The sequence below is a fragment of the Eumetopias jubatus genome, unplaced genomic scaffold (genome assembly GCF_037043125.1).
Source record: "Eumetopias jubatus isolate StellerSeaLion01/CBP00866 unplaced genomic scaffold, mEumJub1_p1.0 scaffold_4, whole genome shotgun sequence".
Taxonomy (NCBI): Eukaryota; Metazoa; Chordata; class Mammalia; order Carnivora; family Otariidae; genus Eumetopias; species Eumetopias jubatus.
In genome coordinates this window covers 146,279,508-146,296,460 of record NW_028274810.1, presented here as the reverse complement: position 1 = coordinate 146,296,460, position 16,953 = coordinate 146,279,508, and the positions used below count along the sequence as shown (strand labels likewise).

The window sequence follows — 16,953 nt, the reverse complement described above, 5'->3', positions numbered from 1 at the left end:
AGGCACCATGGAGAGAGAGAATGGGAGAGGAGGGGTGAGTGACTTGTAGGGCAACCTGACCAAGAGTATGGAGGCTCTTGTTTTTGCTCTAGTAGAGAAAGAGCATCTGTGGCCCCAGAAGCTGAGGGGCTCAGGGATGAGAACAAAGTGATCTGTCTAAAGACCTGTCCCACTGCGATCAGTACTCCAGTAAATATGCCGCTGTTTGAGAACGAGTAGAGTCACCTGTGTCACCCGGCTGTGAGTAACTTCCTGGGGAAGCCTCTGGGGTTTTTGTTTTTCTGGATTTGTTTGTTTTTGCCAATCCTCCCCAATCCTCTTGCATCCAAATAAATAGAACTCTAGAGATACTGACATTAAGTTTTATTTCATAAACTTCACTTGCAGATGTACCGTTTCTCTCCTTATCTCCTTTCTCCAGCCAGATTTTCTCTACTCTCCATCTCTCTTCTTATCTAGAGCCATTTGGCAAGTGTCTGTAAATTCAAATCCTGAATAGTAAGCTCTCTGAAATATAAAATTCCCTTTAATCAAATGCATCATGTGCCTAATGAATCTGAAATCCTGGTGGGGAGGGCAAAGCAGGAGGTCGTTAGAGGAACATGTGGGCAGTTTGAATTTGGAAAGTAGCACTCCGCACCCTGATTCTCTATGTCCATCCCGGCTCAGAGCACTCATGCTTGTCCCATTGGCTGTTTAAAAGTAGCTATGGGTATAACTGAACATTAAATGGAAGATGCCAGAGAGAAAATTATCTCACGTGTGAGAGAAAACAGAAATTTGTAGTGAGTAAACAAAACAAAAGTTGATCTTCCTTCTTCCTTCTTTCTGATTATCTCCCACAATGATGTTACTTACTAGTTCCAGTTAAGGGCCCACATCTGACGGTCTCTGGGGAAGACGCTCCAGTCCCTTTGGATCCGGGTTTAAGGCACGCACTAAGAATGCGCCAGCTTTACCACCTCGTCAAACTAACTAGTCCCACACTTAAACCACCTCAACTAACATTTTCCTTCCCTCCTATATAACCTGTCCTTAAGAAATTTAAATCCGACCAGTTTTTCTCTTGCTCCAAGTCCGAAATGAAACTTTGACATGCACTAATAATCTAACTCAGCTGAGATGCTTAGCTTAAGCGGTGATTAGAGGCTAACCCAGGACAAGGGCGCTTTGAGACCAAACAATAAACGGGAGGAAATAACCCCTGATTGCAGTCCTATCTTTCAGTACCCCTTACGCTCTGTGTTGTGTCCTTCAGAGACCTTGTGGCAGTAATTGGCTTGATGATTGTTTCTTTAGAGCTGCCGTCATGATTAAAAATGCTACCCGAAGCACAGCGCGTATGTCCTTGACACACATCCTATTTTCTGGGAAAAAGGTTACTACCACAGTAATTGAGCCGGAAAACGGAGACAAATTGCTCTGGCTCCAGCAGCGGTTGGAAGGATAACAGTGATAGCATTTGCATCTACAGATTATCTGCAAAATAGAAGTGGAAGGAGAGAAACCACAACCAACGAGACTATAAAAGAATCTCAAACCCGTGACAGAGTTACACAAATGACCACAGGCGAGAGGGGAGGCCCGGAACTCCACCGCGGGCCTGCTCCCGGACCCGCCCGGGGGCGGGGGGGGGGTGCGGAGGGAGGGGGCGTGCAGGATGATTGATTTTATCTATCCCGGCCGGCGGCGCCCGCAGCTGGCCGGACCCCGCGGTGACATCACTGGCCCCGGCGCGGGTCACGTGGCCCGCCCCCGCGTTCCCCCCCGCCCCCCGCTCCTCCTCCTCCCGACGCCCTCGGAGCGCAGGGTCCGGCCGCTGCAGCCGCTCGGAGCTCTCGGCTGAGGCGCGGAGCGCGGGCCACTGGCGAGCGGACGAACGGGCGAGCGGAACCGCAGCGGCAGCGGGAGCGGCGGGGGAGCCGGCAGCAGCCGCGCAGGGAGCCCCGAGCGACGCGGCCGACGGTCCTGCAAACTTGGGCGCGCCACGGCGCCCGCCGCCCGAGCGATGAAGATGGTCGCGCCCTGGACGCGGTTCTACTCCAACAGCTGCTGCCTGTGCTGCCATGTCCGCACCGGCACCATCCTGCTCGGCGTCTGGTACCTGGTGAGCGCGGCGACGCGCGGGGGGCGCACCTGCCGGCGGGGAGGCGCCAGCGCCGCGAGCACCCCCTCCCACTCCCCCCCGGGACCCCGGCCCGCGCGCCCGCTGCGTCCTGCAACCCCCCCCCCCCCCGACAAGTGCGGCCTCGGTATTGGGCGACGCCGGCGCTAATCCGCCTAAAGTTGTATTATTAGAAACTTAATTCTCTGCGCGAGCCTGTCCGCGATCCCCGGCTCGGCCAACCTGTGGCGGGGGTCCGGCCCGGGCCCGGAGTTGGGGGCGGTGTAGGCTGCGGCCGCCGCCGCGTCCGCCGCTTCCGGTAGAAGTGCACCTGGCGGCCCGGGAGCCCCCATCGGATCTGCGGACCACGTGTTTTCCATTCCTTTCTTTCTTTTCCCCACCCGTTGGGCTTTGTGTTTTGACGGGCCGCGACAGGGTCGTGGGGGTAACGGAGAGCATTCTGCCCTCTTCCGCCCCCCCCCCCCCACCTCCCGCGGTCGGGCTTGCAGCCCGGGCATGCCCATTCTCCCTGCCAGCATCTGGTCTCGCCTTTGCTGTCGGGTCCCCGGCGCGCGTTCGCGTCCCGAGGAGAAACGGTTGGGGCGTTCTTGGCACGCTCGGTGCCTGAGTCCCTCCACAGGTCTAGTGTAAAGCCGTTACTCTAGAAAGGGATTTGTGATTTACTGCGTTTCAGTCGGCCCGGGGAGGCCATTTTTACACCCACTTATTTTCCTGCTCATTGACAGGTGACCCCTGTACCTTTCTTAGCAGACACCGCCAGCAAATCTGATTTTTTTCTTTTTTTAGGTTGGAGCTTTTAAGGACTTGTTTGTATGGGGAGCAGTGATTATCAGGGGCAGTGAGGAAACCTGATGGAGTCTTTCTGGCCCCGTGCCTGCTCCAGGTTGATTGTTGGCACCCCTGGACTGCATGCACCAACACTGAGTCGGATTCCGTTGCATTTCGGTTTTTGTGACATCATGATGAAGAGTTAGACCTGAGCCACTGTGCAGTGAATACCACTGCGTCCTAAGGAAATAATGGTACTAAAATGGCATATTGAACTTTTTAGTGAGAATAAATTCTTCTTATTCATCAGAGTTTTTTTGTTTGTTCACATTCACTTTTTCGATATAATATGGACGTCATGTCGAATTGTGTCGTTGTGCCAATTTAAGCAAAACATTTTCCCCCAGGCCTATGGTGTTCTCTGCGCTATTTATAGTTTCAAGTTTCCTTTAGTTGGTGCCTATCACGGGCCACACAATAGACATTTTTTGGCCTTAAGAGCTTTCAAACAGATCTTTGGTATGTGTGGATTCTTTTTGTTGCAGTCTGAATGCAGACAGAACATCAGCATCTTGGCTCAACACGGACTCTGCTAAAAGCCAAGAAATGCTTTGCAGAAATTTTAAATTACAGCAAAAGGATAGTAGGTGGCCTCAAAGTAGGCCTTTTATTGATGGTCAAGACCAACTATTGTATGTAAATGTCTTTGTGTCCTCCTTGAAAATGTTCAAAACTGCAGACTTGCAAGTACACCAGCAAATGTAATTTGTAAAATCTAGGGCACTGCATTAGGCAAATGTACTTACACGATCTACAGTACAGGAAAGATAAATCTACTTGAGCCCTGTTGTTGGCTGTAATCCAAGCAGACAGCATTGGTGTGATAAAAGGAGAGTACTCTGCAAGCTTTGTCTACTGTTTGAACATGGTTTTTGTGGAAAGTAGTTATTGCTTTGCCGTGTTGTAGCATTTGGAAACAGCATGGCCTTTTGAAAGATAATTAGAAAGCTTTCTAGCAGGTGGAAGGATGCTACCTTAGGTAAACCTGATAAATGGGAAACCTGGCTCTAGTACTGATACCCTTTATAAGAAGTCTTTTGCATTTCATAAAACAATTTAGACTTGTGAGTTTCACTCATACCTTTACATCTAATTTGATTACTCAAAACTTCGTTTCACATGAACATTTTTGAGATGAGGGAGCAGGGTCACTGAAGAGCAAGGCACCTCTCCCTCTCCCCCCACCAGCCGTCCGGATGGCATAGGGTCAGTTATCCGACGGAGAGTTTTCATGAAAAAAGGATAGGGCTGTGGGAAGATAGTAAAATAAAACCCATCTTTAAATTAATAAATAATTGCCTATTATACCAGAGGGGTAAAGGGGATCTTTTATATGCATTTTGTAATTGCTGTTTCCTACCCTACTACCATTTACTAAGGCCCTGCGTGCCAGGTACTATACCAGCTGCTTTGCATATGATTACTTTTTACATATTCCTGGTGAGGTGGATTTTCTTTTTTTTTTCATTTTTATTGTTATGTTAATCACCATACATTACATCATTAGTTTTTGATGTAGTGTTCCATGATTCATTGTTTGTGCATAACACCCAGTGCTCCACGCAGAATGTGCCCTCTTTAATACCCATCACCAGGCTAACCCATCCCCCCACCCCCCTCCCCTCTAGAACCCTCAGTTTGTTTTTCAGAGTTCCATCATCTCTAATGGTTCGTCTCGTGAGGTGGATTTTCTAATCCCTGTTTTATAGATGAGAAAATAGAGGCCCAGACTGCTTAAGTGATTTGCATACAGTCCCACGGTTGGTTTGTGGTCCGTGTGATGTTTTAGTTGGCCGGTTTCCACTTGTTTTTACCTTTTAAAAGTTGTGGGTGTGTTTTGTTTTTGCCTTAGAATAACAAAGGTTTCCTTCGGTCTAGTAATAAAGCATATTGATTTTAGGTATTTATATTAGAGATCATTTTTTGTTTATTTTTCCTTTTAATGAGGCATAATTTACATATGGTGACATCCACAGAAGCCTACAGTTCATTGAGTTGACAAATGCATGCACTTTGTGTAACCCACACACCTAGAAAACATTTCCAAAACTCCAGAAAGTTCCCTTGTGTCTCTTCCCAGTCAATCCCTGTCACCCCTTCACCTCCACCCTGAAGGAGTTTTACCTATTCCTAGAAATGGGATTATGCTGTATGTATTTTTTCATGTCTGGTTTCTTTCACTTAGCATTAACGTCTTTTAAATTCATTCATGTTAATTGGAGTACATCAATAGCTTGATGCTTTATATTGCTGAGTATTATTTTATTGTATGAATAAATCACAATTTATCCATTTGCCAGATGATGGACATTTGGGTTGTTTCCAGTTTGCAGCTATTATGGTTAAAGCTTGCTCTGAACATTCTTGCACAAGACTTTTTTTTTTTTTAAAGATTTTATTTATTTATTTGAGAGAGAGAATGAGATAGAGAGAGCACGAGAGGGAAGAGGGTCAGAGGGAGAAGCAGACCCCCTGCTGAGCAGGGAGCCTGATGCGGGACTCGATCCCGGGACTCCAGGATCATGACCTGAGCCGAAGGCAGTCGCTTAACCAACTGAGCCACCCAGGCGCCCTATCTTTTTTTTTCTTAATGATTTGTAAGATCTCTATATACTTTGGATCCTGGTCGTTTGTTAAAGATCCATTTTGTGAATGTTTTCTCCCAGCCTGTGGCTGTCTACCCATTTTCTTAATCATATATTTTGATGAAAAGAAGTTTGTTGCTGTTGTTTTGAGACAGATTGAGATAGAGAGCACACACGTGCACAAGAGCTGGGGCGGTGGGTGGGGGGTGGCAGCGGGAGAGGGAGTCGCAGGCTCTCCGCTAAGCAGGGAGCCCAGCTCGGGGCTCAATCCCAGGACCCCGAGATCATGACCTGAGCCAAAGGCAGTCCCTTAACCAACCGAGCCACCCAGGTGCCCCGATGATCAGTTTTTAATTTTAAGTTCAATTTGTCAGTTTTTTCTTTTCTGGTTAGTACTTTCTGTATTCTAAGTAATCTTTGCCCACCCCCAGATTGTGAAGATACTCATATATTCTTCTAAAGCTTTATGGCTTTAGCTTTTATATTTACATCTGTGATCCACCTCCAATTAATTTTTGTGTTACAGTATGAGGTAGAGGTTTGTATCTGTTTATTTTAAAAGGCAGTTTAATCACTTACCCTAAAAAGAAGTTGAATTATTGCATAACCTTTAATAACTATAAACGTTTTCAGAGAGACAAGACGATTATCCATCTTCACCCGGAATGAAGACTGACTTGTCCTGGTTTCCAGAGGGATCATAATATAAAAGAAGTATTTGACGTGGGCTGATTGTTAGGTAGTCTTCTGGGATTTCCGCTCTTTCTTCATCAAAACTTCTTATTCTAAACCTGAATCCATTAACTTCCTCTCCAAGTTCACCCATACTCTAGTCTCTCTCTCACCATCTGTCTGGACTCCTTGGCTGCACGTCTATTTCTCCTGCCACCGTAATCTCTTCCTTGATTCTGTGTCCATGTACTATTGATTTTTGTTCTACCTCCTGATTACCTCCTTATTCTGCCCTTTCTTCTTCGTGCTATCATTTACCTCATTCAGGCCCCATTAACACTCACTTGGCTATTAGAATAGTCTTTCTGTTTCTAGCCTTGAAATTAAAAACCTTTTTTTTTTTTAAAGTCTATTATAGATGCAGTTCCCAGAAGTATTTTTCTCAGACACAAATGTGAACGTGGTAGCCTGCTCCTAAAAACTTTGGCTCTCTATCCTGGTTAAGTCTGTGTATTTCATGACCTGCGTGTTGTAAGCCAACGTCAATTGGCTTGAACAGTTAGCGCTGTGGTTTCTGATGTGTCTTTCCCCCTGCCACTCCTTCCTTTTCTGGTTGCCCTCTTTTGCAAGTCAATGCAAAAATCCCAAGGTTCATTCTGATTTGACAAACCTAAGGGATCTGTCCACCCCTGAACTAAACAGGCCAGGGATATGTGACGAGACTATCAGATGAATTTAGGTCTGGGTTATTGTCCTACCCTTGAGCTATTGATTAGAGGAATGAGCTGGGGATGGGATTAACTTTGAGAGCAGAGGGATGGGTCATTTCCCAGTGAATCCGAGACTGTTACTGGGAGAAGGAAGACCATTACAATGCTTGCTCCTCCTTAGGCTAAAGCCCCCATTTCTTAAGAGTACGTTTTACCACCAGCACCTGAATTTCTCTTGACATACTCAAGCAAAACTTTTTCCTTTGTAATTTCTTTCATTGTTTTACCACGTGACTTTCTTAGAGTGTTTTAAAAGGGGGTACTGGTCGTTGAAAGCATCTGGACTTGACACCTGGGATGAGTACGCCTTTGTGTATGTCATCCTTTTCATCATCATCCAAGTGTGTTTTAGGCACATAGTCCTTGAGCAAATACGTACTGAACGCCTCTTTGTATTTGTACCCTATTCATAAGGTAGTTGGCCATATATCAGATTATAAAGGATAAAAGAGGTCAGAGTAGCTGGTTTCATTAGCTTTACGACCTGACCTTTCAAATAACCAGCTGGTTCACTTTGAAAGTCCCACTGTGCTTGTGTACCCAAGCCTGGTGGATTCTCTTTGTATCCTGAGAAATTCTGGTACGATAAATACTGATTTTTTTTTTTTTTTTTGTCTGGGTGATAATACTGGATAGTAAAACTGACAGCTTTTGTTTGTAGAATGATTGATAGTTTTTAGTGGGCTCTCCCCATTTATTCTTATTTAGACCTTAAAGCAACCCTGGGGTCAGGTGCTGTAGGTGGTCATATGCTCATTTAAGATTGATAGTTTCTTTTTAGCTGTCAGAGTCTATGACTTAACCCATAAGTCCAGGGCAAGATAATGAGCTAATGCCTAGTACTTATATAATCCTTACTGCCTAGTGTTTTCCCTACTGTACTAGATTGTAAAAGACCGAAACACTAGATTATAGATTTTTGGATTTTATTCTGTAGGCAGTGGGGAGGCATTGAAGAATTATGAGCAAGGGTGATAGGATGAAAGCAGTTTTTTCCCCCAGTGTAAAACTCTTGTGTTTAGTTTTTTGTTGGTCAGTAATGGACCATTTTTTTTTTTTCCTTTTTACCTTTTGGCCCCTTTTACCCATTTCTCTGACCTCCCACGTCCTGCCTCTGGTAATCATCGTTTGTTCTCTGAGCTTGTTTTTTTAGATTCTATGTGTAAGAGAGATCAGATGGTGTTGTCTTTCTCAGTCTGACTTATTTCACTTAGGATGATGTCCTTAAGGTCCATCCATGTCACAGATGGCAAGATTTCATTCTTTTCTTATGGCTGAGTAATACTCCATTGTGTATATATATATGTCACAATTTCTTTATACATTCGTCTGTTGATGGACACTTAGGTTGTATCCGTATCTTGGCTGTTGTAAATAATGCAATGAACAGGGGGTGCAGATATCTTTCCAAGTTAGTGTTTATGTTTTCTTAAGATAAATACCCCAAAGTGGAATTGCTGGGTCATATGGTAGTTCTATTTTTTAATTTTTTGAGGAACCTCCCTGCTGTTTTCCAGAGTGGCTGCACCAATTTGCATTCCCACCACCAGTGCACAAGGGCTCCCTTTTCCCCACATGCTCATCAATGCTTGTTATTTCGTTTCTTTTTGATAATAGCCATTCTAACAGATGTGAGGTGATAGCTCATTGTGGTTTTGATTTGCATTTCCCTGATGATGAGCGATGTTGAGCATCTTTTCATGTACCTGTTGGCCATCTGTATATCTTTTTTGGAAAAATGTCTATTCAGATCTTCTGCCCATTTTTAAATTAGATTGTTTTTTTGTTATTGACTTATAAGGGTTCTTTATATATGTTGGAAAGTAGTGGCTGATCAGATAGATATATGATTTACAAATATTTTCTCCCAGTCGGTAGGTTGTCCTTTCATTTTGTTATTGGTTTTCTTTGCTGTACAGAAGCTTTTTTGTACGATGTAGTCCCACTTATTTTTGTTTTTATTGCTTTTGCTTTTGGTGTCAGATTAAAAGATCATCACTAAGACCTATGTCAAGGATTTTACCACCTGTATTTTCTTCTAGGAGTTTTGTGCTTTCAGGCCTTATATTCAAGCCTTTAATCCATTTTGAGTTAATTTAAAAAAAAATTTATTTGAGAGAGAAGGAGAAAGAGAGCATGCGCATGCACGGGACTGAAGGGGGGCGGAGGGAGAGGGTGAGGGAGAATCCCAGGCAGAATCCCCACTGAGCGTGGAGTCTGACATCAAGATCTTAACCTGAGCTGAAGTCAAGAGTTGGATGCTTAACCACTGAGCCACCCAGATGTCCCCATTTTGAGTTAATTTTTGTGTGTGATAAAAGATAGTGGTCAAATGCCATTTCTGAACACCATTTATTGAAGAAACTGTTCCTTTCTTACTGTGTATTCTTGGCTTCTCTGTTGTAAGTTAATTAACCAAATATGCATGGGTTTCTATTATGTTCCATGATCTGTGTGTCTGTTTTTATGGCAAACCATACTGTTTTGATTACTATACTTTATAATAGTTTGAAATCAGGGAGTGTGATGCCTTCAGCTTTGGTCTTCTTTCTTAAGTTTGCTTTGACTATTTAAGGTTTTTTGTGGATTCCATACAAATCTTAGGATTAGTTGTTCTGTTTCTTTGAAAGATACCATTGGAATTTTGATAGGGATTACATTGAATCTAGCTTGCTTTGGGTAGTATGGACATCTTAACAATATTTTTCCAATCCATGAGCACGGAATATCTTTCCATTTACTTATGTCTTTTTCGATTTCTTTCATTAATGCCTTAATAGTTTTCAATATACATGTCTTTTACCTCCTTGATTAAATTTATTCCTAGGTATTTTATTCTCTTTGACGCAATTGTAAATAGGATTGTTTTTTATTTCTATTTCTGATAGCTCATTATTGGTGAATAAAAATGCAACATGTTTTTGAGTATTGATTTTATATCCTCCAACTTTAATGAATTCATTTATTCTAAGCTTTTTGATGGAGTCCTTAGGGTTTTCTACATATAATATGTCATCTGCAAATAGTGACAGTTTTCCTTTTTTCTTTCCAGTTTGGTTGCCTTTTATTTTTCTTGCCTAATTGTTGTGCCTAAGACTTTCCATACTATGTTAAATAAAAGTGGTGAGAGTGGGATATCCTTGTTTTGTTCCTGATCTTAGAGGAAATGCTGTTAGGTTTTCACTGTTGAGTATGTTAGCTGTGGGCTTGTCATATGTGGCCTTTTTTATGTTGAGGTATGTTCCCTCTATAACTACTCTGTTGAGAGTTTTTATCATAAATGGATGTTGAATTTTGTCAATTACTTTTTCTGCATATATTGAAACGATCATATGATTTTTAGCCTTCATTTTGTTAATGTGATATAGTACATTGATTTGTGGTTGTTGAACCACCCTGTATCCCTGGAAAAAAATCCCCCTTGATTATGGTTTATGATTGTTTTATTTGGTTGAATTTGGTTTGCTAATATTTTCTTTTTTTGCTAATATTTTCTTTGGTTTGATAATATTTTCTTTCTTTTTTTTTTAAGATTTTATTTATTTGACAGAGGGAGACACAGCGAGAGAGGGAACACAAGCAGGGGGGAGTGGGAGAGGGAGAAGCAGGCTTCCCATGGAGCAGGGAGCCCAATGTGGGGCTTGATTCCAGGACCCTGGGATCATGACCCAAGCCGAAGGCAGACGCTTAACAACTGAGCCACCCAGGTGCCCCGGTTTGCTGATATTTTCTTGAGGATTTTTATATCTATGTTCATCAGGAATAGTGGTCTGTAATTTGCTTTTCTTGTAGCATCCTTGTCTGGTTTTGGTATCAGGGCAATGCTGGCCTCATAAAATGAGTTTGGAGGAGTTCCAGCCTCTTCTATTTTTTGGAAGAGTTTAAGGAGGATTGGTATTCTTTGAATGTTGGTTAGAATTCATCAGTGAAACCATCTGGTCTTGGCCTTTTCTTCATTGGGAGGCTTTTGATTATGGATTCAATCTCCTTACTAGCAATTGGCCTGTTCAGATTTTGTTTCATCATGATTCAGTCATGGTAGGTTGTAGGTTGTAGGAATTTATCCATTTTTTGTAGGTTGTCCAACTTGTTGGCATATAATTGTTCATAGCAGTCTCTTATGATCCTTTGTATTTCTGTGGCATCAGTTGTAACATTTCCTCTTTCATTTCTGATTTTATTTATTTGACTCGTTTTTTTCCCTGCTGAGTCTAGCTAAAGTCTTGTCAGTTTTGTTCATCTTTTCAAAGAACCAGCTCCTAGTTTCATTGGTTTTCTCTATTGTCTTTTTAGTCTTTATATCATTTATTTCTGCTCCAATCTTTGTTAATTTTCTTCCTTCTACTAACTATGGGCTTCCTTTTTTCTAGTTCCTTGAGGCATAAAGTTAGATTGTTTATTTGAGACTTTTCTTCTTCTTTTTTTTAATTTGAGAGAGAGAGAGAGCACGAGCTGGGGGGAGCAGCAGAGAAGGAGAAGTAGGCTCTCTGCTGAGCAGGGATCCCAATGTGGGACTTGATCCCAGGACTCTGAGATCATGACCCCAGCCGAGGGCAGACGCTTAACCGACTGAGCCACCCAGGCGTCCCTTCTTCTTTCTTGATGTAGGCATTTATCACTATGAACTTTCCTCTTGGAAGTGATTTTGCTACATCCCACAAATTTTGGTATGTAATATAGTTCCATTTTTATTCATTTCAAGATTTTTAAAATTTTTCTTTTGATTTCTTCTTTGACTCCTTGGTTGGTCAGTAGCATGTTGTTTAATCTCCACGTATTTATAAATTTTCCAGGTTTTTCATGTAATTAATTTCTAGTTTCATCTGTGGTCAGAAAAGATTCTTGATATGATTTCAGTCCTTTTACATTTGTTAAGATTTACTTTGTGGCCTAAAGTATAATCTGTCCTGGAAAATGTTCCATGGGCATTTGAGAAAAATGTGTATTTTGTTGCTTTTGGAGGGAATGTTCTGTGTATATCTTTTAGTCCATCTGGTCTAACATGTTGTTTAAGGCCAGTGTTTCCTGCTGATTTTCTATCTGGATGATCTACCCATTGATGTGAGATATTAAAATTCCCTACCCTTTTTGGTGTCTATTTTTCTCTTCAGATCTGTTAATATTTGCTTTATATATTAGGTACCCCTATGTTGTGCCGTAAATATTTACAAATGTTATATTTTCTTGTTGGATTTACCCCTTTATTGTTATGTAATTACCTTCTTTGTCTCTTTTTACAGTCTTTAAAGTCTATTTTATCTGATGTAAGTATAGCTACTCTAGCTTGCTTTTGGCTTTCATTTGTATGGAATATCTTGCCATCCTTTTACTTTCAGTCTGTGTGTCTTTACATTTAAAGTGAGTTTCTTGTAGGCAGCATATAGATGGGGCTCATTTTTTAATTCATTCAGCCACTCGGTCTTTTGATTGGAGAATTTAGTCCACTTGCATATAAAATAATTATTGATAGGCATGTATTTATTGCCATTTTCTTAATTGTTCACTGGCTGTTTTTGTAGTTTCTCTTTGTTTTTTCTTCTCTTTCTTTAGTGGTATACTTCTGTTCTTTTCCCTTTATCTTTTGTGTATTCACTATAGGTTTTTGTTTTGTGGTTACCATGAAGCCTAAATATAACAACTTTTATATGTAAGAGTCTATTTTAAGTTGATAACAACTTAAGTTTGATACCATTCTAAAGCTCAACATTTTTATTGTCTTTGCCATGCTTTTTTGATGTCACGTTTTACACATGTATTCCTCAACTAATTATTGTAATCAAAGGTATTTTTACTACTTTTGTCTTTTATTTTTTAAAGATTGATTTATTTTAGAGTGCACACACACACACATATGTGAGTGGGAGGAGGGGCAGAGGAAGAGAATCTTCAAACAGACTCCCCGCTGAGCGTAGAGCCAGATGCAGGGCTTGATCCCACAACCCATGTGAGATCATGACCTGAGCCAAAACCAAGAGTTGACTGCTTAACTGACTGAGCCACCCTGGCACCGCAGTTTTGTCTTTTAACCTTCATACTAGCTTTATAAATGATTATATATTTACTTTATATTTACCTTTACTATGTATTTACCTTCCCAGTGAGATTTATTGTTTCATATGTTTTCTTGTTACTAAGTAGTACCCTTTCTTTTTTCTTTAACCTTTCTTGTAAGGCTGGTGTAGTGGCAATGAACTCCTTTAGTTTTTGCTCGCCTGGAAAACTCTTTACCTCCCTTCACTTCTGAGTGATAACTTTGCTGGATAGAGTATTCTTGGTTGGAAGTTGTCTTTCTTTCAGCACTTTGAATATATTGTGCCACTCTCTTTTAGGCTGCAAAGTTTCTGCTGAAAAATCTGCGCATAGTCTTGTGGGGGTTCCCTTGAATGTAACAAGTTGTTTTTCTATTGCTGCTTTTAATATTCAGTTTTTAAGGAATGTTAAAATAGCAGGCTGTTTTAGGTGGCTGAAAAACTAGAAAGGTCTTCCGTATACAAGATATAGAAGATACCGGTTCTTTCCAACACCAGTGTCTCATTGGCTAGGGCTGTGGATAATATGGATGGGAATTTTTATCAGTTAGTGAATGATCTAAGTTTCTCTTGACATCTAGACTTTCTCCATCTGAATCCAGGAATCAAATAGATTTGGGTAGTGAGGGATACTGAATTTTTGAAAGATGTCCAGTGAGCCCTTTTTAAAAAGCACAGGGACCCTCTGCCACCACCTAATATAAAGGATCAAGGGTAGCTCTATAAAATATTGGCTGGGGAAGATTTCAGTGATATGTATTTGTGTATTTATTTTTTAAATTGAAATATAATTAACATACAGTGTTATATTAGTTTCAGGTGCACAATATAATTAAAAAATTCTATACATTTCTCAGTACTCAGCAAGATAATTCCCTTTATTTTACCCATTGCCCCCCCCACTTCCCCTATGGCAACCACCAGTTTGTTCTCTGTATCCAGTGATATTTAATATGTTTTCCAGCTTTTGTTGCACATTATGATAGATGTTCATCAGGATGTTTTATAGATAGGCTGGCCATGAAATAAAGATTGCCATCAAACCTGTCATTAATATCAACTTCTCTGGGACCCACTCTAAATATATCTAATTAACAAAGCATCAGGTATTAAAATGGTTAACATGAGTTTTGCACTATGATGTGTATTATGTTTATCTAAATGTATAATATATTTATTTTGTTAACTTACTTTGAATCTTTGTCATAAAGGAAGAGGCTACATTTTTCCCTTCCCACCCCATCCCCTTTGGGGCAGATACATTATTGTCCATAAAAGGATGCTAGTAGAAATAATATGTGAGCCCTAGCAGCATAATTTACTACTTTCTACTTCTGTCCCAGCTCCCTTGGCTCTTAATAGAGCTTTTGGGGCTTTAAGAAGAGTTCTTGAAAAGCTATAAACTGGGTAACCCATTTTACTTGAAGAAAAATAAAAATTAAGCGAAGATCATACTTCTTCAGTTGCTTTTAACAAACTTTAAAGGTTTAGAGTTGCCTGTTTGCAGTTGCAGCTTCCAAGGGAAAGTTATTTCTCAGGGAAAAATGTGAGCACCAAAAGATGCTTAAAAGAAATATAATTTCAAATTATTAGTAAAAATAAGGTTGAGCTCTTTTATTAACCTTGAGCTGCTAAAATTACATGGCACTAAATTATGACTATTGAATGATTTGAGTAGTTAATAACTTTTTATGAAGACAACCTGGTGAGTCCAACTTCACAGAAGAGATAACATTCAGGGCTAAAAAGGTCAAGTCTCCAGGCTGTGTCAATATGTCTTCTAACTATGCTTAAAGAGGGGGGTTTGCTTCTTGATAATCCTCTGTTGAGGCCTCAGTTTGGATTTCCCCAACCTTGATCTAGTGCTGCTGGTCTGAGAGTCTTTTTTCTTTTTCCTTTTTAAGGTATCATTGGATTCTCTGATATCTATTCTTTTGTCTTTTGTGTTATATTAATTTTAACCTCTGTATTTGTTGTGGTGTAGATGAAGTCTTGTAACAGAGAGTTGTAAAACGCAGTACTTATGCAAGTTACATTTTATTTCTCTGTCATGTAACAGTCCAGGGTTGGTAGACTTTGTTCCGTGAAGGTCACTCAGAGACCTCTTCTGCTGGGGCATCCCAAATGCGTGGATTCCTTCTCTGGTTCTGAGGAGGCTATATGTCCTTTAGCCTTGTCTACATGGCTGGAGACAGCTCCCCAGTACTATGTTTTCTGACCTGCTGGAAGGAAGAAAGGACACCTGGAGGACAAACAACTTGGTTTTTTTAAGGATGTGAAATGGAAATTGCACACGTTGCTTTCATTTATATACCAGTAGCTCAGAATAAGGCCTATGATCTAACTGCAAGGGAGGCTGGGAGATGTTATCTGTCTCTGGGCACTTATGTACCCGGATAAGCCTATGACTCTGAAAGAAGGGAGAGCAGATTCGGGGGACATCTACCAGTCTGATGTGCCCCTGAGGGTGGCCTAATTTTTAAGATCTTGTTGCCCAGTGGGCAACCTGTACTACCTGCAGAAGGCTTCCTTTAATTTCCAGTCTACAAATTGGTACTGGTTGGTTCTCAGTACTTCAGTTTTCCTTTCCAAACTGGAGTTAATAATGCTAAAAATAAATAATTATAGTTATTAAAAAGTATCACAAAGTACTTTAAACAAGTCATAAAAATAGTTATGTCTATGGATAAAACTAAGTAGTGTACAAATGCGAATGCATTTTTCCTAAGGCATGCTTCATTAATGGAGTTTTTAATGGGCTGCTTAAGAATTTTTAAAAAGATCAAATGAAGGCCACACGAATAGCATTTTCAGCATGAAGATGCATGTGGTCATCTATATAAGACCCAGGAGGCAGCTAGCTTACAAACTGTTCATTGTGCTTATGGGTTAAGGACTTCCCATCTCAAAAGAAAATAATTGCAGAAAATTTAAGCCTAGAAGGTATTGCTGATGCTTATTCAGTTTCTTTCTTCCCCCCTTGTCCTTTAACAGATTTTTTTGAGAACTCTGTGTTAGGAAGTACGCCGGGTGCTGGGGGTACATTTGGGATCCAGCATAAACCCAGTCCTTGCCAACATCAAATCCGTGGTCTGGTGGAGGAAAGAAATATTAATCAGAATTAATAGACATAGTAATCATACAAATACATATTGGCACATAAGCGTGACGAAGACTATGGAGAAGAACGTGTGGCCCTGTGTTAAGGCATGAAGGAGGGTTCAGGGATGGGAGTGGGAGCATTGGAGAGCCTGTTGGTCTTTGTCTTTAGCTGCAGAAGTTAGTTCACTTACAGTAACAGTGTTAACATACCCAGATTTATTCCCGTCACTGTTTCTGTTTCCCTCTCCTTTGCCGCCATCCTTCACGTGGACTGCATTGTCGCTTACCCGTTTTTCCTGTCTGCTATTTTGGAAGTTACACTCTGTTTCTATGATTCTAGTTGTTCACTCGGGAAATATCAACACGTATCCTCATCAAAGTCTGCAGTTAATAATATCGTTGCCTTTCTTTTGAATAGGTCCTTCAACTCCAGTCATTTCTGTATTTTTTTTTTAAGATTTTATTTTTAAGTAATCTCTGTGCCCATCATGGGGCCCAGACTCACAACCCTGAGGTGAAGAGTCACATGTTCCTCCCACTGAGCCAGCCAGGTGCCCCTATTGTAGTATCTTTTTTTTTTTTTTTTTTTTTTGACAGAGAGCAGGAACACAAGCAGTGGGAGAGGCAGAGGGAGAAGCAGGCCCCCCGCGGAGCAGGGAGCCCGATGTGGGACTCGATCCCAGGACCCTGGGATCATGACCTGAACCCCTGGCAGTCAGTCAACCAACTGAGCCACCCAGGCACACCTATTTTAGTGTCTTTTTTAAAAGCTCCCAAGACCTTAATCTCTAACCATGCTTGTTTAGAACCACCCATAGATTTATGCCTCTCTTTGTCCATTC

The 16,953-nt window shown here is 41.3% G+C and overlaps 1 protein-coding gene across 1 annotated transcript in view; it reads left to right on the top strand.

Moving 5' to 3' along the window:
* Positions 1-1,805: 1,805 nt before the first annotated feature.
* LAPTM4B (lysosomal protein transmembrane 4 beta) overlaps positions 1,806-16,953 on the top strand; it is a 75,158-nt gene continuing 60,010 nt past the window's right edge. The window contains exon 1 of the mRNA XM_028112627.2: positions 1,806-2,107. Coding sequence (XP_027968428.1) covers positions 2,009-2,107 — 99 coding nt within the window. The 5' untranslated portion in view covers positions 1,806-2,008. The remainder of the gene's footprint in view (positions 2,108-16,953) is intronic.